General features: G+C 40.7%; 1 protein-coding gene across 2 annotated transcripts in view; it reads left to right on the top strand.

The window, feature by feature from the left end:
* Nucleotides 1–21,150, top strand: part of TBX15 (T-box transcription factor 15) — a 103,875-nt gene that overhangs the window by 43,488 nt on the left and 39,237 nt on the right. The window contains exons 1-2 of one of the 2 annotated variants that reach the window (XM_010968049.3): nucleotides 4,873–5,167; nucleotides 16,848–17,061. In XM_010968049.3, coding sequence (XP_010966351.1) covers nucleotides 16,961–17,061 — 101 coding nt within the window. In that variant the 5' untranslated portion in view covers nucleotides 4,873–5,167; nucleotides 16,848–16,960. Of the gene's footprint in view, nucleotides 1–4,872; nucleotides 5,168–16,847; nucleotides 17,062–21,150 lie in introns of those variants that run through there. The other variant, XM_010968037.3, reaches the window with a different exon arrangement.

Below are 21,150 nucleotides of genomic sequence, written 5' to 3'. Positions count from 1 at the left end.
ACCACCGTGCTGACCGAGGGGCAGAAAAAGGAGCAGCTGCTTCTGTTGCCCTCGGACTCAAAGGCCTCAGCTAAGGGCCTCTCTGTCAGCTCCCTGCCAAGGCCTTTGGCTTTCTGGAATGACTTGATCACACACTGGTGTCTCAAGCAAGGCTGGGGTGCTCCCCAGCTGGAGCCCTGAAAATGCTTGCGTGGCATCCCTAGAGAAGGAAACTAACTTGAAAGAAACTCCCACAAAGTAAATCACCAGGACTGGATGGTTTTCGTCCAAGAGTTGGGGAAGGAAATGAAGTGTGAAATAGCACAGATTCTGATGAAGACATTAGTTCTCCATTAAAACCACAACTGTGTCAGAGCAGAGGAAGTTTGCTAACGTGATGACTGTATTGCTAGAGGAGATAGATTAGTGGCCTAGCTGCTGCGTCTGGAAAACCTAGGCTACTTGGAAAGAATGACACAAAGTATGAACAGTGATACAATAGCCTTTATTCCCTCAAAGCAGGAAAGAGGGGCAGATTGCAATTCAAGCACAGCACCATTTCAGGAGAAACTTCGGAAAGAATATGTAACATGTAGGCTGCTACCTGCTACTCCTGTGCCCATGGCAGACATCACTAATCGATCTGGCACTCTACTCTCCAAGCTTGGATTGGGGCTCATACTTCTCAATTCTGTGATCTCAACTGCCTCCATCAAATGATCGGAGTTGCCACATTTGTCAAATTTCATTTGTCCTCTTTGCCTGTGAGGAGGTATTTTATCATAGACCACACTGGCTCATCATTAAATTGTAAATAATGAAAAGAGGAAAGTCTGTCACAGGTAGTTTAGTTTAGGAGCTGACAAGAAACGTGTCACATTCATTCTTTGAAAGACTGAGTTAGCAGAACATCAACCTGCAGGAATAAACAGATTCATGAGAATGGAATCCAGATGGGTGTAATCCCAACCCAAACCATGGTAGGGTCTTTCAGGAGGGAAGGGATGACAGTTCTTCTGAACGGCAGGCAGCATGCTTCAGAAGGTCCTTTAAAGAAATGAGAATCAAGGAAGCATCCTTCATTATGGATTTCCTTGCCGTTGTTGAGTCCTGCCACAACAGTGACTCTGTGAGGGCAAAGAAGTGAGGAAAAAAAGATACAGGAATGTTGGACCCTGGAGAAGCTGAGTGACTACCGAAAACCTGAGGTTTCACTGGGACTGGCCTTTATTCATATGAAGGGAGCAGAAAGCCAGCTCTGCTGCAGGTCTGGGAAGTTCATGGGCCTTTGCACAAAACATTTTGCCATTGGATTGAACAAAATCTCCTGTCTCTGGTAATGATTAAAGCAGCTTGGCTGTAATAATGGTCCTACAGCCCAGTGACCTCCATATGAAGGGGTTGTGATAAATCAGATCTCCTGAATCAACTACAATATGATTATTTAAAGGACTCTGCCCGCCTTTGGGCAGCCTCTGGGCTGTGCTGTTTCGCTTGATCAGTGAAAAGATGCTACATACTTTGGTTAACAGAGAATCAGAATATAGTAAAATGTACTTAGCATGGGAGGGACCCGACTTGTATTGTGACTCATTGATAATTCAGGATCTTGTCCTACCACAGGGTGGTCACTGGGGAGATGGCAGGTGCTGTGATTCAGAGGTCATGGCAGCAGGGATGTGATGGGGTTTATTAGTCAGCAGACCTGGGTGCTAGTTCCCACTCCATCACAAGGTACCCTGTGACTTTGGTCACATCTAATGGAATCATGGGTCATGGAGCAAGATGCCAGGAAGGTCATCGTGTCTAGATCTTTGCCTCACAGGAACCCGGGATCATCATTTCCACTTCGAAGACGAGGTAGTAATTGCTCAGTAAGAGAAAATTAAGGGTATGCAACACGGGGAAGGTGTAGATGAATGAAAGGAGAGGATCAAGGCTCCCTGCAAGCAGGTCTTCTTACGTCACCACTTTGCTTCTGACTCTCAGTTTCCTACCGTTAATGGGCTCTAAAAATAAGTGCAGATTTCGCACAGTGCTGAGTGATTTAAATGATTAATTAAATGATTAAATGTAGCGCTGATCACTGACACTTTCAAGTCACGTTATAGTTGACACTGTGCTTTCATCTGCATTCTCTTACCCTGCTGAGACTCCCTGAGTTGGGTAAGCAGTAGGATTCCTTATCAACTTTCCACAGCAGGGTTAAATGGCTTCCTCGAGGTCACATCAAAGTCAGAACCAGGGCTCAAACTCCTGCCTCCTAATTCCAAATCCAGGGTTCCTTTCACCATAGGATGATAGATCATGGCGAGCTTACTCTATTTATCATTCGCTTTAATGACAGCAGAGTCTTCAGCGTCACAATGTGGTAAAAATAGACCGCGAGGGCAGGGAGGTTCTCGGTAGCAAACAAACTGAGCTCACCAAAATGTTCTCGCGGGCAGGCTCGGTTGCAGTGGCCTTTAGGAAAGCCTTGGCAGTCCTGCCGTGGGCAGCATCACCGACTCCCCGTGTCCAGCTTTCCCTGAGGAGCTGCCTCTTGGCTCCAGCGCCAGACACAGGCGCTGCCCTAGAGGACACAGGGCCAGGGTGGGCGACGGGGAGTAGGAGGAGGATTTCTTCTGAGGTGTGGGGACCAGGGACTGAGAGCACATCCCTGGTGCAGGGACAGGACTGTGTGTCCCACGAGAGCAAGCCTGCTTGGTTTTGGCACACACGAGGAGAAACAGCCTTTTGAGCCCAGGTTCATGCACCACTGAGGCTTTTCTGAGAAGCAAGGGGAGGGAAGGTGAGAGGGTGTGAAAGAGTACAAACAGCACAGCCAGAGGAAAAGCCTCATTATTCACATAAAGATCATTTATAATCTCCCTACTTCCCAAAGTGATTTGATATGGATTACGGTAAAAAGAAAAAAAATCAAACATGCATGTATAGGTGGTTAAAATAAAGAGAAATGGGAAATAAGGAACCATACAAAGACAGTGGGGGTGGTCCCATATGACCATATAACGCTCATAGAAAACACAACCACTTTGGCTTCATAAGGGAGACAATATATTTTTATTAGGATGCACTGCTCATGTTCTGCTTCGTATTCTTTTGAATATTTCTCCCATTGGAAATACGCAGCTCAGGTAAAGTGCTTTATTTTATAGCAGAAGAGAGCTCGGAAAATGGACAGTTTTGCCACTTGAAGAAATTCTATCAAACCCGTGGTCCTTGTCCTTTTAAAGTCATAGACTCCTTTGAGAATTCCACGAATACTGTACATCCTCTTCCCAGAAAGATGCAAGCTCCTACAAATATAACTTACAACTTTAGATCACTTATAAACCCCCAAAGCCCATCCATTGATTTTAGGTTAATCCTCTTCATTTGAAAAGTTAGAAATTAACATTTAATGGAATAAATTTTCCTTTGCAAAAAGATTCACTGCATGCAATTGAGATGATTGTAATTAAAATGTACGTATAGCCAGGGTCACATAAAATATTCTGACTTCTATGAAATTCCCTAGCCTGTGACATTTGTGTTTTGCATATGTAGTCATTGCACATTCATTTATAATTTAACTTAGGCTTTTATTCGTTCTTTTAAAGATGCTTTGGAGTGTGCATTCCATTGTAGTTTATATCTGATCATGTGTAATATTGGGAATAATAAGGAAAGTCTGCCTTCACTGTAAATCAATTTTGATTACATGTAGAATCAGGTTTACAAAGCAATGCTTTAATATATACAACAGCCCATACGCCATCAATGAGATCTCATCCTCCAGACTTGTGAATTCTTGGAAAAAATGACTTCCACATGTTCCTAAAACTACTTAAGATTTTTGACTGGTTGGTGGTCTATTGATTCTAAATATCTGACCTGTCAAAACGCCATCTTTAAACTGCAGTGATGCATAGAGACTTGGAATTAGCCAGGGCTGAATTTATTACAGAACAAAGGGAGGTGATGATTAACACACCCATCTGAGCAGTAGGGGGGAAAAATAATCCTTGAATGGATTAGATGCCATGATCCTAAAACCACATTCTCTGAGTTTTGGGTCCTTGCCCAGAAATGGGGAGAGGCCAAACACTGATGCCTTTTAAATGACAGAGTATCTCCACGGGACTCTGGTCAGGGACACTGGGGCAGAGAGTTGAGGGTCAACTAGGAAAAAGCTTTTCTTTCTCCCATGTTCTAGCAGGGTTGAGGACCTAGACCCACTCTGTGTGCCATAACCTTCAAAACTGACCGCCCACTCGATTAATGTTATATGATTTATCAGTCTGCCTGCCTGGTGGAGATTATATTAAAGTGTAAATAAACTAGTTTTTTTTTTAACCACTAACCAGGAATCACTTACACAAATTTTTTGAACTTCAGTAGGCTACTTTCTGGACAAGCATAGAGCCTACCAAGAAGATGAAGTGAATTATTATGCACTGTCCCGAGAAGCCGAACCATAGGCAGGCTCTCTCTATTCACTGGCAATATCTGGTAGATTCTGAGCACTCCCAGAATGTAATTCCAGGGAAATTTACCTTTGTAAGAGTAGTCTACAAAGACAGCTCCAAGCCCATTTTCTGATTAATTTCTCTTTTTTCCTGTGTCGTGTCTTGTAAGCTTTACAAACAGTATGGATTAAAAACTAGCATTCTATAACAGTATTGATGGCAATCAACTCTCTAAGAGAGGTCTCCAACAGATGGGTACCCTCATGAGAAGGAAACGGACCATTAGGAAAGTCACAGTGACCCCCATTCCCTGGGAGGAGGAGCACTTTAATCACAAGCCCAGGTGCTCAGGAAATCTCCTGTCACTCTGAGATGGGTCAGGACATGGTGCCGTGTCCAAAGCTTCTAAATACAGTTCAGGCTGGGTCATCATGACAGATGCCGAACTGGCACCGCTGTGGGGATTGAAGTGGGAACTCTGACAGTGCTTAAATGCCACGGCCCCTGGGCTCCAAGTCTTCCTGTGCTGGGACAGGGAGAGGCAGTGCAGAGCCTTATGGGGAGGAGGGTAGGAGCAACTTTGGCCAGGAAATCCTGCTGCCTCGGCGACACCACCACTCCTTCAGAAGGCGACAGACACCCAACAACACACCATCTATTTTAGAAGCTGTCACTTTCTGAATTGCTCACACACTTGGAGGACACTGTTTCTTCAAAGGTCATTCTGACCCATCAAGGTAGGTAGGCCTGGGGAAAAACAGAGGCATGCGATAGTCAAGGTGTTGGTTGAGGGATGAATTGAATGAAGTGATGTTGTCATGACGACTCAAGGAGTCAAGAATGGAGGTAGGAATCACATGTTGACTTTGGGGTTCCCGAATCAGCCTTTACATAGAAGACGGTATTAGGCTATACTTTCCCTTGCTCTTCTTGGCTATCACCAAAAATCCACCAGATCAGATTCCTTTGACAACTCAGTCGCCTCTGTGGAGGGCTTTAGAGGAAAAAAAGAAGACAGGAGAGATTTGGGAGGTGGGCTTTTCCTGGAGGAGTCTGGGGACTTGGGATGTGAGAGTGGGATTCTAAGTTTTGCAAGCAACTCAAGCAGGGGTTGGTGAGTTGATAATATAAAGACACTGCTATGAACACAGTTAACCCACGGTGTTTGTTTCACTCTTAATATTTACCCCTTGCCCCTTAAGTGGAATTGTTTCTGTTGTTAAAGTGTTTGATTTTAGGGTTTCTGATGGAGGTGTGGAATGATGGACGAGTCGAAGCTTTGGGGTAAGAGAGACTCGGGTCCTTTCCTTCTCTCCGATGCTTCTGGGTGAGTGGCCCTGGACACACTCCCTTGACTAAATCTCAGTTATCTGGCCTGTCAGATAGGTTCTAATGCACAACCCTCAGGTCCCACCTTCATGCTGTGTGGGAGACCCCCCTAGGCACTAGATCTTTTCTGCCTCCTAGTGTGTATTTTTCTTAGCCTCAGTCAGAGGGTGAGTGTTCTTGACAAGGCTGTCCATTTGGTGTCAGGGGACGCTGCAGCCTCCCAGATCTTTTCTGTCCTTCCTCCCTCTTGGAGCAGTGTCCTTGGGCTGCTTCTTCAGCCAAAGTTGATCTCTCTGCTTCTCTGTTCCAGGCTAGAATTTGCCTCCCTGGTCCCATCTCCTTACTGAAGATACGACATACATCTTTTCTCATTGGTCTGCCGCGTTTTCTCTGATTGCAGATTCTAGTCATTTTCCTTCTTAACTAATGCAGAAGCCACTGTGAACTTGGAGAGCATCACTTAAGTAGACCTTGACAAAAACAGGCTTTCTTTGCTAGCATTTTCACTATTTCTCTGCTTTCCCTCCTTCTGCCTTTCCATCATTTCTCCTTCTAACACTTTCAACTCTGAGAGCTTTTGCTCCTAACCCCAAATTATCTTCTCTATGTGATCTTTTCCCAACCTCCATTAAAAATTTTTTTTGTTAGGATTTGCCTTTCTCCTTTTGAAAAAAAACAAACCTTCTTTCTCTCTCTCAGGTATGGACAGGGAAGTGATTGGGAAAAGCTCCAACCATGACCACCTCCCTTTCCAAATTATGGAAGGAGCTTATGTTTAGTATACTCCTACTCTGTGCCAGGGGCTTTACTGAGCACCTTTGGCATATCTGTTTTAGATGAGGAAATTGGCTTAGGCAGGTGAAATCACTTGCCCAAAGTCATACAGCTGGCTCTGCATGATTCTAAAGGACCATCCTCTTGCCCTTTCTTGGAAGCTTCTCTGGAAACCCTACTTCACTGCAGGCAGCAGGGACGCTAGCTGTGTTGGGGGTCTGGAGAGTGTGTAGGAGTCTGGAGGCTGCAGCAGCTATATGTGCAGGAGCCATTCTGTTTCTGAAGGAGAGGTCAGCTCTGCATCTGCCCCCCTCCCCAAACACACACACATCATCACCATCATCACCATCATCACCATCATCACTATCATCACCATCACCATCATCACCACCACCACCACCACCACCATCATCATCATCATCATCATCATCATCATCATCATCATCATCATCATCATCATCAGTTCCTGCAATGGTAGAAGGGCTTGCTCCTTTCCTCATTTTATCCTCATAATCCCAGGCACCTTTTCTTCTTGGGCTCATGTGGAAGAAAGTTAGTATCTGAGAAGAATTTTCTAGATGATTGGCTGTGACTGCTATTCATGGAAGTGATTGCATTCACTGAATTCACTTGATGTCCCTGAAAGATTCCAGGGCAGACCTTGCCAATCAGTTGTAACACAACTCACAGTCATGGAAGAAAAGCTAGTGGACTTCCAATAGTTTAAGATTATGTGTGGAGGTGATCCTGTTGGGATTTCATTGGGAACATGGCATTCAATTAAGATACCTCATTACTAGGGATACGTTGGTCTCCTGAAGAAGAAGATCAGAAGAAGAAAAGCATTTGAGATGCAACAAAAACAGCATTTTGTTGAGTGCATAATAGATGCCAGACACTGTCCCAGGTGCTGAGGATACAAGAGGAATATCACAGATACAGTCTCAATTACTTGCTATTCTCTTAACCTGTCTCTCAGACTTGATGGCTGTGCCTCTGCCTAAAATTCCCTTTTCCTGGGAGATCCTTCTCTTCCTTTCCCCATCTCCTTCTTTTCATTTGCAGACATCTCTTCATTAGGCCCAGAAAAGACCCCTGGGCTGGAAGAGGTTCTTCTCACCTGAAACTCCCACAGCATTTTGTTGATATTCCTCTTAGGTAATACATGAAAATTAGCATTTGTGTCTTCCTTTTACTGTTGATAAAGTATTTACATAAACACACAGATACACACTTTGTTAGTCATTCATAAAAAATTTCACCAAGTATGTACTAATGACATTCTCATTTTGCAAATGACAAAACTAGGACTTAAAGAGGTTGAGACTTGTTCAAGATTAGACAGTTGGAAAAAGAAGAGATGAACTTTCAAACTCAGTCATTTGAATAGCAGCCCCTTAGCATGCTGTTTGCCATGCTGGATCTTGACTATTCTACTTTTGTTAGATTACTGAGTATCCTATCCTGTCTCCTAAGTGATTTTGTAAGTTTCTGAGGACATAGGAACACACCTTATTTAATTTTATGACTATCACAATACCTAACATATTGCCAGTCCCAGGCTAGATGATCAACAAGTATTTGTTGACTAAATAAAGGATTTACTGAGTGGATGAATTCAGAACGTTACTGGAGAGGTGGTCATATAGTTGCCAGCCACATAGCTCTTCTGTTCATTCAACAGGATGGATCTTTATGTTTGGCTTGATAGGTTGGGTGGATTCTAAACTCAGTGTAGCTGGTAGTCTCCTGAGTATCGTTTGAAGGGTCTTGCATGTTCCTGGCTATATCTGACTGTCTAGCCTACTTACATGTTTGATATTGCCACTTCCAAGGGCACCATCCCCAGAAGTCATAGTTAAATTACACTTGTGGCTTGGACGTTGGCTGCTTCATTCTTCTCTGTTTGCATATTCGCATGGATTGATTGATTTATTGGTGCTCACTGAAAATGTCCTAACAAGGTATAAGGCAAGTTCTTCAAGGACCTTTGGGGGAAGGCCTCCTTTTCACATCATGGAAGTTAAAAGACCACTATTGCAGATGTCTGATGGTGTTGTGGTAGTGGCCAAGGTGGTTGTGGGAGGTTGAAAGTAATTGTGTTTGCAAAGAGCAAACAAGCACTGGCTTAGAGATAAGCTGTGTCCATTCACCCAGAAGAAAATGCCAAGAGCCTCAGGGAGGGCCCTATGTTGACAGCTGCTGGCCTCAAATTGACCAGTGAATCTTGAAGACCACTCAGTTAATCAGGGTCAAATTTTGGAGGACCTCTGGTCCAAAGGGTATTTAGATTTGAATATTGCCATGTGGCTTGTGACCAATTTTTGATTATTCCATTTCCCCATTTTCTGTGTTTTTCATCAAGAATATTTTCTGAACCAAAAGTTGGTCTCAAGACTTTTAATTTTAAGAGAATGGAATAAAATATGTGAAATTAGGACTGTTTTAGAAAATCCAAGACCCATATTTATTCTTACTTTTTCTTTGTCTTCCTGATTAACTCGATCATTGACACATAATCTTATATGTTAATTTAATAGTTTACTGTTTATAAAGTGCCTTCCCTATATAATTATCAGATGATTTCTCCTCAAGTATAGATATACATTTAACACCATCAAAAACTTTTGTGCCGTAAACTCTGACTTAAATTAAGCCTAAATAAGCCAGATTATGCGCAAGTAGGAACTACCTCAGCTGCCTTTTCTTGTCTTTCAATGCTGTCATTATACATTTCTCAAAGTCCAAACATCTTCCAAGTACCTTCTAATGTTATTTTGCTGATATTCTGGGCTAAAGCAGAAGAGTGATTTGACACTGACAGTGAAATTAAGTCATCTGTCTGTCACATTTGGATGTTTTACTCCTGGTGGTGACTGGGAACAGGAAGTGAAATACAACAAAAGAGGGCCTTTTACGCTGGTAAGAACTTGTGGCATAATATTAAGTTGGTGAAGAGGCCTAAAATATTCCTGAACGTAAAGCCACCTCTCCTAAGAAAGGAAAATTCCCATCTGACCTTGGTTTGCATTTTCTCTTCTCCCAAAAGGACTGAGAATGTTTCAGTTTCCATAGAGCTGTCTCTGACCGGGCAGCCTGAACTTTAGCTCTGTTTCTGAGTTCACAGTGGTACGCACACAACCCTGCGGATCTAGTTATGAAAACTGGGCAACAGTTTATAGTGGAAAGAGCATCACCTGCTAGTGTCAGATTAACTCACATCCCACCCTGACACCTCCTAGTTACATACTGTGAAAAAAACTTCTTAATCTCGCCCAGCTTCAGTTTCTTCCTTTATAAAATGGCAGCAATAATGCCTGTTTCATATGGTTTTCTGTGCAAATTGCATGAGGCTTATATAAAAATGTATATAAACTATCTAGTGTAATGCCTATTATTTCTCATCCCTTGTTTGTTTCCATGTTCAAAGCATGCTGGAGGCTGAACCTTTAATGACATTGAGTCTTTGATCAACAAGGAATAGATACAGAGATGACTGCCACCACTTCTTTGCGAAGTCTCTTTAAAAGGCTGAGATCTCAGGGATGACATTGGGTCCTTGCCTCTGGCCTGTGTGTCATTGAGAGAGGTGCTGATTGTCAGGTGGAGAATGTTTTAGGCAGCTGAGGGAGATGTGCTTTTAGCCTCCTTAATTGGATTATTGGCATGGGAATTGCAGGCTTCAGGTTACCGACCCCTTTTTCCCAAATAGAACTTGGAGGGCATGGAAAGCTCAGAGACTTCATTCCATTGCTAAAGTCATCTAACAGGCTCATTTGAGTGTTTGGTCTCATCATAATTTTAGTTTAATCCAACTTGAGTTATAGTTCATTCCCTTGAAGCTCTGGCCTGGGTATCAAATTTGGGCTCAGTCCGTACTCAGGTCAATGCCAAATGTTCTTGCTTCTGCCATATTTAGAATTACTCTATGAAAATTTCCATTACCAGATTTTCTAAGCTACCTGATAAAAGCCGACATCTCAGAATCAATGTCCACTGCAGAGGTCCTTGGGAAACAGGAATTTACTTGAGCCTGGTACAGAAAGTGCTGCCTGGGCTGTAAGCTTCTGATGTCTGCCATGATGTGAATGGGAGCCCTGGGATGACTGTGCGAGTCTTGATTTTAGACTTTGGGACTGAGGCAGGGGACCAAGGAGTGGCTGCTCTACCACTATCCAGTAGGAAATACTGCTCAGTGTAGTCGCCTCCCAGTCACTGGCAGAAATAAAAACAGAACCAAAAGTGATTGTTTGATTATCATCCGAGTTGGGTTTTTCTCCTATAATTGTATCAAACTGTTTTCTTCCTTGGGGTAAAATATGACAGCTGAGGTTCAGTCTTATGGAAGTGGCACTGTGCATCTAATCTCAGGAAATTCTACATCTCTTATCTGACTCTGCAGGAATCTTCTACCCCTACCCCTCATCTTCCACACCAAACCATCATTTATTAAGGAGATGTGGCATAGCATTAGACTCAGTTGATGGGATTCATAGCCTAGACGGGAAGACGGAACTATCATCACCTTCATTTAAAAAAAAAAACTTTGGTATAAAGAAAGTCTAAACTCCATATTATGACAAACACATTCCTCCTAAAATACAAACTCCAAAATACGTGTCGTTTACTCTACAGGAATCATACCATAATAAAGGTGTTAAAAGATAAAATAAAATACAAACTTCATGTGGCCAGGGATTTTTGTTTTTTCCCCGATGACGTCTCAAGAATCTAGAAGAGTGGCTGGCACATCCTAATGTTAAACCAGTAGTTGTTTAGTTGAGTTGGACCTGATTTTCCAACTCATCTCTTATCTCCCCTCCTCTCTTCCCTTATATATTTTAAGCTCTTGCCTTATCAGTTTGCTTGTGATTCTGTAAAAAGTGACAAGTCCTTGCTTACATGATTCCCACTACCTGAAATTCCATCCCCATAATTTCTTTGCCTGCTTATATTGAAGTCATATAAAGCTCATATAAATTTCAAGTCCACTCTCAAATGTCACCTCATGAAGTCTCCGTCACCCTCTTGTCATTGACTTGTTGGCTTCCCAAAGCTCCTCTTAGTGCTTTGCTCCTGCATCTGTCAGAGCAACTATCACAGTCTGTCTTCTTTAACAGTTTCTGTGTCCTTCTTACCAGATGGTGAACTTCTTCAGAACAAGAGCCTGTTTTATCTGTCTTGGTACATTAATATACAACCTGATCTACACAAAGTAGAAATGTTCAGTGGAATAAAAATGGAACTAAATATAGTTTCATGTGCCTGCAATCCTTAGGAGGCAGAACTGATGTAATTTGGATTTGGCTGCCAATAATATTTGAAATGGAGATAATAACAATAACTCTTAGATTTGTTCTATTAAATAACGTTGTGTATGTAAAGTCTTAGCAGAGTGCCGGATGTATCGTAAGTGCTCAATAGATGCTGATCATGAATGGGATGGTTCTTGTGAGCTTATATTCATCTCACTGTCCAAAGTCACTAAAATTGTTATCAGTAGTGTCATTAGATTCTGTTTTTATCGTAAAGATATAAATATAAATTTTGAGCAGGAAGATATCTTCCCGTCACTCCAATAGTAAAGCTAAGGAAATAATAACACATAAAAATAAGTAAATAGTGAAGATAAGGAAACTGAGGCTCCATAAAATGGGGTGATGACCTCCCAGGACCCCACTCTTGGTGCATAGCAGAACCCTGGGAGTAAATATGCTTTGTTAACTGTAGTAACGAATGATTCCTCAAAATCATTGGTTAAGTGGAAATGAAGATCACCTGGCAGATTGTGAAATCTATTTTAGTAATGTCTAATTTTGAAATAAAGTCAAAGTACACATAACTCAGACATTTTCTTTACATGTTAACCAAAGCAACTTGTCATGGTGGGGTTGCTGCTGTTAGACTTGGTGGTCTTTAAGCTGTGCGACTAATACATTCATTAAACATTAAACTGAAAAGGGACTTTACAGCACCCCTAATTAAATGTGCATGGGCTGTGCTATAAAGGTTAACGAAAATGGGGGCCGGAATAGTTAAGCGACTTGACCAAGATCAAACATGTTAAGTCATTTCAGGAGTAAGGATGGCTGAAGTAGTTGAGGAGTCACAGAACTGCTGACTGCTTTGGCCAGGGATGAACCTAGTACCGTCTTGGGGAGACCTGGATGAACCTAGTGTAGTCTTGGGGAGACCTGGTCAGTGAATCAGGAGGCAGAATACCTAACTTTTAGGCCTCATTGTTTTCATTTTTTCTTAGTCTCAAGAAACGGACATAAAAATATATGCCATATCTACCTCATCAAATGGAAGGATATATTAGATAATATGTAAAATACAAATTAAGAAACTATTTTATTATTGCTACTATTTTGCATGAATTGAGAATTGGAATTCTCCCTAAGCTAAACTCAACTTTGGGAACTTAGCATTACAGTATCTATTTTATCAATATGAAATAGGGCAGAGATAGAAAATGAGTGAAACTATGAACTGATGGTTAGATTGTCTTTTTTTAGAGATTTTTCTGGATAGTAATAGATGTGTTGGCTTGACCTTGAGTCATGTGATGTTCTCCAGTCTTGTAACTGGCTTAGTACAGTTTCCCAAATTTTTCTTCTTTAACTTCCTTATTACATGTAACTTTATTGTTTCCGTCCCTGATATACTAAAACTTCTCTTATTAACATACTATTCACAGGAGATGTATGATATCCAAGTCTTTCCAGGTCATTCAAATGAGTTCCTAATGGTTATATTTTGAAGGGAGGAAGTCACAAATTGCCAAGGATAAAAAGAACCTTGAAAACACAGAGGTGTTTTCTAATCTTCAAAGGACTGATTGCATTTCTGAATGGATGACCTGATTTGATTGAAATAACCAACTATGCATTTCTTCCATTCATGACTTGGGTAACTTGATTATCTGTTCTAATTAATAGCTAAAATAATTGATCTGGTTAGCCTAAATATTTATATAGCTATGATTTAGAAATATATTTTACAAAGGATTAAACTTTATTTTTACCGAGGCTGTTGATCTTGACTCTGAGATTACTATTTTAAGGGTTTTGTAGGGTAGCTTATGTCACAAGTAGTCCTTAAAAAAACACTATATAAAACATAATATTAATTTAATTTCTAACCTATGTTGGCTAAGAAACAACCAAGAATGGAAAATTACATGGTGTATTCATGTTGTTGAAAACATGGGCTGGTGCCTGCGTTTTGTACACGAAAATCACTTGGGCTCTATTTTGTGAGGGACTGAACGTTTAGGAGTAGACTATTTCCAGGGAAACAAATAACTGTCTGTGAATATCCTCTTCATGGGAAAACACTGCCTAGGCCACCACATCTTGTCTATTTCTTTTATAGTTACCATGGGTTCCCCAGGAATGTTCCAGCCCTCTCAGATCACTCCCTTTTCTGGGTTCCTCTGAGACATACAGGAAAACATGTAATGGTGTGGAAAACTGTGTGGTAGTATTTGTCTTGGTCTCTGATTATTTATGAATGCTCCCAGTTTCCACTTGTACTATTAAATACCTTTAAAAGGAGCCCCATTGTGTGCGTTAGTATTTTCCAGAATCTAGCACAGTGCCAGGCACATAGTAAGCACTCAATAAACACATAATTAATCAACACTAACTGGGAAATTTCTCAAGGTCTGGATTCTGTTTCAAATTATCCACATGGTACCTCATATAGGGCCACATGCCAATAGGTGCTTATTGATGGATTTGATGGAAACCATAAACAGAATATCCACTCAATTCTTTAACTCCTATGATTATGTGAAGTTGGGCCCCCAGTATTTTTCCTCATTTAACTTCTCTCACCCAAAGAGTTTTAAATTTGATGCTTCTAATTGGAGTTGCCTGGGTTATCACTGAAAGTTGCATTGGAAAGGATTCTTATATTTTTCAAGCCATTAGAGGTGGAAGAGACTGGAAAAGTTTTCAGTTCAGTCCTTCTAATTGTGCTATGAAGAAATAGGTCCATTGTGGCTAAGTGACTTGTCCAAGGTCATTCATGAATCCATTTAATGTTACATTTTGGGTACCCACTTTATTCCAGATGACATAGTGAGTTAAGAGTAGAGTCTTATTTCCTTAATCTCTAGCCATAGTCCCTATTACAATCCCAGCCTCAGTTTGGCTACGTTTAAAAACTTGTCACTTTGTGCAGGAATATCTTGCCCTTCCTTTCCCCCTTCCCAAACACACATTGGAGAAATCACATGTCCAAAATTTTCTCTGGCCCCTACTTAGGACGTCTGTTTCCAGCTTTTTCATAACCATAGCACCCTATGGTAAGGAGATTTCATTAACACTTTGCTCCCAAATGTAGGATAAGACTATTTTTCAAAAATCTTGCTTTGAGGAGTTTTTGAAAAACTCACAATATTAATGATAAGTGAGGAGCTCTTGGCATATCACAGAAACAAAATGGGATTTGGGAATACACGTCTCATAAGGGATCGAAATTACTGTCTGGCCGAGTGTGTGATGACATAATGGCTTTGCTACTGAAAGGCATTTGGAATGAGGCTAGGATGGAGACTTGTCACTCAACATCAGCTCTCATCTCAGATAAGTAGCACCACATTTCTGTGCTTGAAGGAAACCAACATTAGCTCCTGTTCAATCCAAGGTATAACATTATATGCTTTGACACGTAAAACCTAGTTACACAATTTTGGGGGGTGGTGAAGATGGTGACCAGACTAGTTATTGTGATTAACTAAAGATTTGGGGTGAAACTTCCCTGTTATTTAGGAGATTGGTTCAGTTCTGTGGCCCACTGAATGTCTTTAGCAGTGAAGGGTGCGGAACTGGGGACAATGGGGAGAAACAGCACTTGGCTTCCGGTGGGCTTCTGCAAAGCTGTGGGGGATTCTTGCCAGAAATGCTGCCTGGGTTTGAGAGAGGAACACATCAAGGCTAGAAGAAAAGACAATTAAAGGTGTCATGGGATGGGGTGTTCACAGACCTAGAAACCAGCTCCAGGTAGTGAGGATGGCAGCAAGATTGTCTGGCATTCTGTCCCCGCCCTCTTCCATCCTGCTAGTGTCAAGGACAGGTGCCCAAGAGGCCCTGACCTTTGACAGCACTGAAAAGTCAGTTGTCAGAGTAGGATATTGCTGTTTTTATCTGTTATTCATATATGCATTTATTTATGCAGGACGCAATCAGAATCCTAGATGTTAAGGGTGGATTAGAGAAATGGGTTCTTAGGCCTAGCTTGCAGTATCATGTGACATCAGAAAATTATATAGCTAATCCAAGCTTGGAAAATATTAAGAGATGTAATTCTTGGCATAGGGCCTCCAAAAGTAAAAAATGTGAAGTATAGAAAATTCTCTAGTAAATCTGACTCCAGCCTCTGCATCGGTCTGCACCGCCCTCCCCCTTGCCCCTTCTTCATGAGAACAGAGGACACAGGAGGAGAGGACCGTCTGGCCCAGCATGCCAGCTTTTTATTTGGTTGCTCTCAATCCTACCTTCCTGTTTGGATCAGCCCTCCCCTCTGCCCATACTTCAGAAACCAATCAAGGTGTCTCTTAAACTCATTTATTCCCTTTGTGTCTACCGCCTTCTGGGGTAACTTTTTCCATATGCTTACATTCTTGCCTCACAACTGGCTTTTTTTTTTTTTCCCATCGAAAATGGCCTGATTGGACCTAGGAAAAAACATTTCCCCAAATGTATAACAAAATGTTTCTAAAGATTCCAAACAATTTTTCATTCCTTTTGATGACCAGGATCTATAAACGGAGGAAAACTTGCTGTGTTTAAAGATAACTGACTGGTAGGTAGTGATGCTGAGTGGTATGGAATTAAAGAACACACTGCTGTTCACATTGAATCTTGGCCCCTCAAGTGAAATAGTTGAATCTAGGTTTTCAGCTGTAGTCTGTGATTATTATTATTATTTTTAAATTTGGCATTTGTTTTTGTTGCCCCGATTTGGCTTCCTTCCCTTCAACATGGTGACGTTAGTTCTCTTTATATTGCCTATTGTGGACCAATTTTCTTCAGCTGTTGCTAAAACTTACTAAAATGCCAGATGTCATGTTGGAAACACGAAACCTGAAAGAAGGTCGTAAATCACAAAAACAAACCATAAAAAAAAAAATAATAAAATACCCTGAGTGCTGTGCTTTGGAGCTTCCCAGCTTGAAGTCTCCTTTTGTTCACCCCTCTCCCCACTCCATCGTGCCCCCAACTCTGCCTCCATCCTTTAGGGCCAAGGGTGTGTTGTGGGGTGCAGCTCAGTTTCTTACTTAAGGCTTGATTGTTTATTTTGCAGATTCTGAGCAGAGCACTGGTTCAGACTCTGAGGTGCTCACCGAGCGGACTTCCTGCTCCTTTGACACTCACACTGACCTGGGCTCTGGTGCTGCAGGCCCCGTGCCTGCTGCCATGTCTTCCATGGAGGAGATTCAGGTGGAGCTGCAGTGTGCTGACCTCTGGAAGAGGTTCCATGACATTGGAACCGAGATGATCATCACCAAAGCAGGCAGGTAAGGACAAGTTCCTTTGAATGGGCAGATTCAAAGAACAGAGAATGGACGTAGGAGGTGTTACAGTTTCCTTTTCACGTCTTTGTGGTCGGTAGCATGGGTGAAGCTCAGGCAACCTGCACTCACTTTTCAGCATATGGATGTCTTGATAAAGTGATTTTTCTTGTGTTTACTGTGATTTTGCTATTTTCCTCCAAGGACCACTCAAACCTAAATCACCTCTACCCTCACAAACATTTTCTGCCTGCAAATGTAGTTCAGCTAATATCGGAGATCCATGGTACATAACAGCCAAACAATAGATTTCCAAAGCAAGTGTTACTTCACCAGCCAATGTTTTTAAGAGAAAAAGCATGCATTGTCTAAGGCATTTAAAGCAGCTGGGCATTTTTGTAAGAATTTTGTTTTTGGTAAAAATTGGGCTTGGTGCATTTTTGAAGCCCTGCTTATTGATCCATTGTGGTTTATTGTTGGCTTGAAATTATGACTTTAATGGGACCTAGTGGAAACTCATGCAAAATAATTTATATAGGATGATAAAGGTTTTTAAAACATGGCTTCTCTTGAAATAAACACTGTGAATTAAGCTACTCCTTTATCGGTATCTTTCAATTTTACATGGTTTTCTGTTTTGTGCTAGCTATTCAACATATATTATTTAAATTTCCCTGGGGTTGTAAGAGATAGGATAGGATAATCCCATGTAGAGATGAGGATGCAAAAGCTGGAAGAGGGTAATTAACTTGACTAAGGCCACACAGGTAGTAAAGAGTAGCTCCAGAATTCTACACATATCTATCTGGCTCCAAAACCATTGTCTTAACTATTTATAACTCTGCACTGTTAAGAAATGATTATAGTTTTTGCCCCTTGGGTTTAAAATGAAAATGATTTAAATAAAAATAAACTTGGAGTCAGTTTTTGAGTATATACAAATAGTTAATCGAAATTGAAACAATTATACTGCTTTCGTATTTACAAAGCCACTCCTCATAGACTCACATCATGGAGACCAAAAAGACTCACCTCATTGATCTTGAACTGTCCTCATGAACATGGACATTTAAAGTAAAAGCATATTTTGATTGGGTCCAGTTCACCTGAATGCATATAGAGAAACCTCCCAATACAATAATGTATCACAAAAAGATGAGCTTAAAATGAACCTGAAGTCTTGTTCATTTTTATCCTCTTCTGTAACCCTCTTCCTTCTCTAAGTTTTAGTAGAGAATAAAGCCATTAAAAGGCTTCCTAGGATGAACAACTTTGAAGGAGAATTACTTTCAAAATTACTTTTCAGAATTACTTTCAAAAACCATCTCTTTTTTGCTGCGTGAGTTTCAGTTTACTCCCATTCTACATTTTGAGATACTGTGGCTTGGGGGGAAACAACAATTCATTATTATTATTTTTTTTTTTTTTGTCTGCAAGTTTTTTTTTTTTTTTTGTCTGTAAGATTTTACCATTTCTATTTTGGGTTTTAACTTACTACTATTGGGTCTATGTATTTGGGTCACTTTTGTTCTTGATATCATTCCCTCGTTCCCTGCACTTCAGAGAATTCAGTTTATCTGAGCACCTTCTGGACAGCTCTCCTGTGGTCTCATTTCATGATTTCCTCTGCAGTAATTTCTTTTCCATATCTCTGCCTTCACAAATTCACTTTGGTACCTGAATATATCCAGATATTTCCAGCACAGACATACAGTTTGTTCTTTAATCATATCTCTTTTTTTAGGTTTAGAAGCTACACTCATTGTTTCTGTGTCAGGTTGCTTCAGCTGTTGGCTACCTGAAACTCTGCTCAAGTAATTTCGGAACAACTCAGAACTATGCAAAGAAAACTTTCTCTTCTATGTATTTTCTTCATCCCCTCCCCATTCCCCAAGTTGACGCCTTCCCTTTTACTTCATTTTTCTTCCTGTGTAGTGTCCTTTTCAATTTTAATTCCAGTTTACATTTTCTTAGTTGCATTAGTCACATGTGATTCTCTGTTCATTTTCCCTCTCAGAAGATCCTAGCCACCATCTACTTCTTCTCACATTCCAAACTGTAATCCTGTTGATGCAGAACTGCTATAGTTTACATAGCCTTCAGTCTTCGAATGTACCAACATAACATGCATGATCAGCACCATGGACAGAGGTGCTTATAGAGATTAATGGGTTTGGAAGACAAAAGAATTAGTCTAAATTTAGGCATAAAATTAAAGCCAAATACATTTCATTTTGTGAATATGAAAGATTGATTTTTCTCTAGGGTGTTATTATGTTGCTTGATATTCTGTGCTAAAATACTGACAAAAAGAAAAAAGCAGCTTTGGTAAGATTTTAAGAAGAGAATTCAAATATCGTCGTAGAATTTTAAAGCAGGAGGTCCTCTTAAGGATTATTTCATTTCTTTGGTTTGTTTTGTATACAAGGAGGTTAAATGACTTTTCCTGAGCCACATAGCTCATTCATTTTAGAACTTGAGTACTGGAGAGAGACAGGTAGCTTCTCTAATCAAGGTTATAAAAGTTCCAGACAAAACAGGTATTGAATTTAAAAACATCTAACCTCTTTTCTTGAAGTCATCAAGAAAATAAATTCACCTCTTTCAGTGTAACGCAGCCTCTCTAGAGGAACCATATTTTCTTATCTTGACTAGCAAGGGAGAGGACTTTCTCTCCACCCCTGGCAAAATGCTCTCCAAACATAAATATACAGGGCAATCAGAAGTCACTAATTATTAAGAAGGGAACTAATGATCTATATTTACATATATAGACCAAGGTTCCCAAATTTTTGGAATGAGAAAATGTGCATTAAAGTGCCTCACTTATAGTGAACATTAGCTTTAGTCATTATGAACAGTCCACCATCAAGTTTCATTAGCCCACCATAAGACTAAAATATAAGACTTTCTAATTAAACTTGTGAGGGTAGAGGAAGGAAATCTAAAATGATATACCAATAGAAGCTTCTGAAAAGTTACAAAGTGGGAAAGAAGAATTGGTAATATATTATTTTTTGCAAATATTTAAGAATTAGTCATCATCCCTATTAAAGGTCTATGGTCCCTCTTATGCTTTCCCCCAAATATGGTTATGATGTCACCAACCTACTACCAGAAGACAGTTGCTTTTTGAGTTGTTTTTGATAAGCAGTGGAGTGTGTGACTAGCACAGAAAACCCCTCATGTAAACAACCAGTGCACATTTGCAAGATGGCTGTCTGAGGTCAGAGAATGGTCTATGGCTGTGAAATGGAGCAAAGCCAATTAGGCCATATGTGGATCAAGCCTGTGACCTTGACCTCATTAGCACCGTGCTCTGCCCAGCTCGACTAACTGGCCCCAGATGGTTAAGCTTAATGCAGCATTTTGTGTACAAGCACCCTAGAGCACATTCAGGGCAATCCAAATTTTTGAACCAAGCACTTTTTTTATGTCTGGCTCCTAAATGAATGACATGCAAAAGAGCTTGATGTTTTTCTTTTTTCTTCTGGTTAAAGAAGAATGGTGAATTTTATTTTAGTCTCCTTGAAACTCAATACCTCTTTTAGGCTGCTCACTCTCCTCCTCTTCAATTATGAGAGTAGTTGTAAAGTGCCATATCCTGACCTCGCTTGCTTTGGCAAGTTTAACAAGCCATTGTAGTAGAAACAAGGTATTGCCCAGAGGCCACTTCATTTGGTATTTGCTCCCTATTCCACAGGGTCCTTCCTTTGACACACACGTTGACAGCCTGAGAACTTGCAGAAATTTTTCTACAGTTTTATGCATGAAAAAAAAGCTTTGGTGGTCCTTTGTTTGGGAACTGGTAGCACCTTCCTTTTTTTCCCCCCTTCTTTTCTTGGGATGTTGTTTTTAGAGTGGTCATTTTCAAGTAGACTCAATCAAAAATATTTCATGATCACTACAATCAACTGTGATAAGCTACTTGGGGAATAAAAAGACTATAAGTTACTCAAATCTATTCAGTATAAAAGTATAAGTATATTTACCAATGTTGTAGTCTAATAGGAAATGTATATATACACATTTTATCTGTCTATCTAGCTCATATTAAAAATTAACTAATAATATAAAGCAAGGTATGGTATGAGG

Source organism: Camelus bactrianus, chromosome 9 (assembly GCF_048773025.1).
Source record: "Camelus bactrianus isolate YW-2024 breed Bactrian camel chromosome 9, ASM4877302v1, whole genome shotgun sequence".
In the NCBI taxonomy this organism is placed as follows: Eukaryota; Metazoa; Chordata; class Mammalia; order Artiodactyla; family Camelidae; genus Camelus; species Camelus bactrianus.
This window is presented reverse-complemented; position numbering and strand designations above follow the sequence as displayed.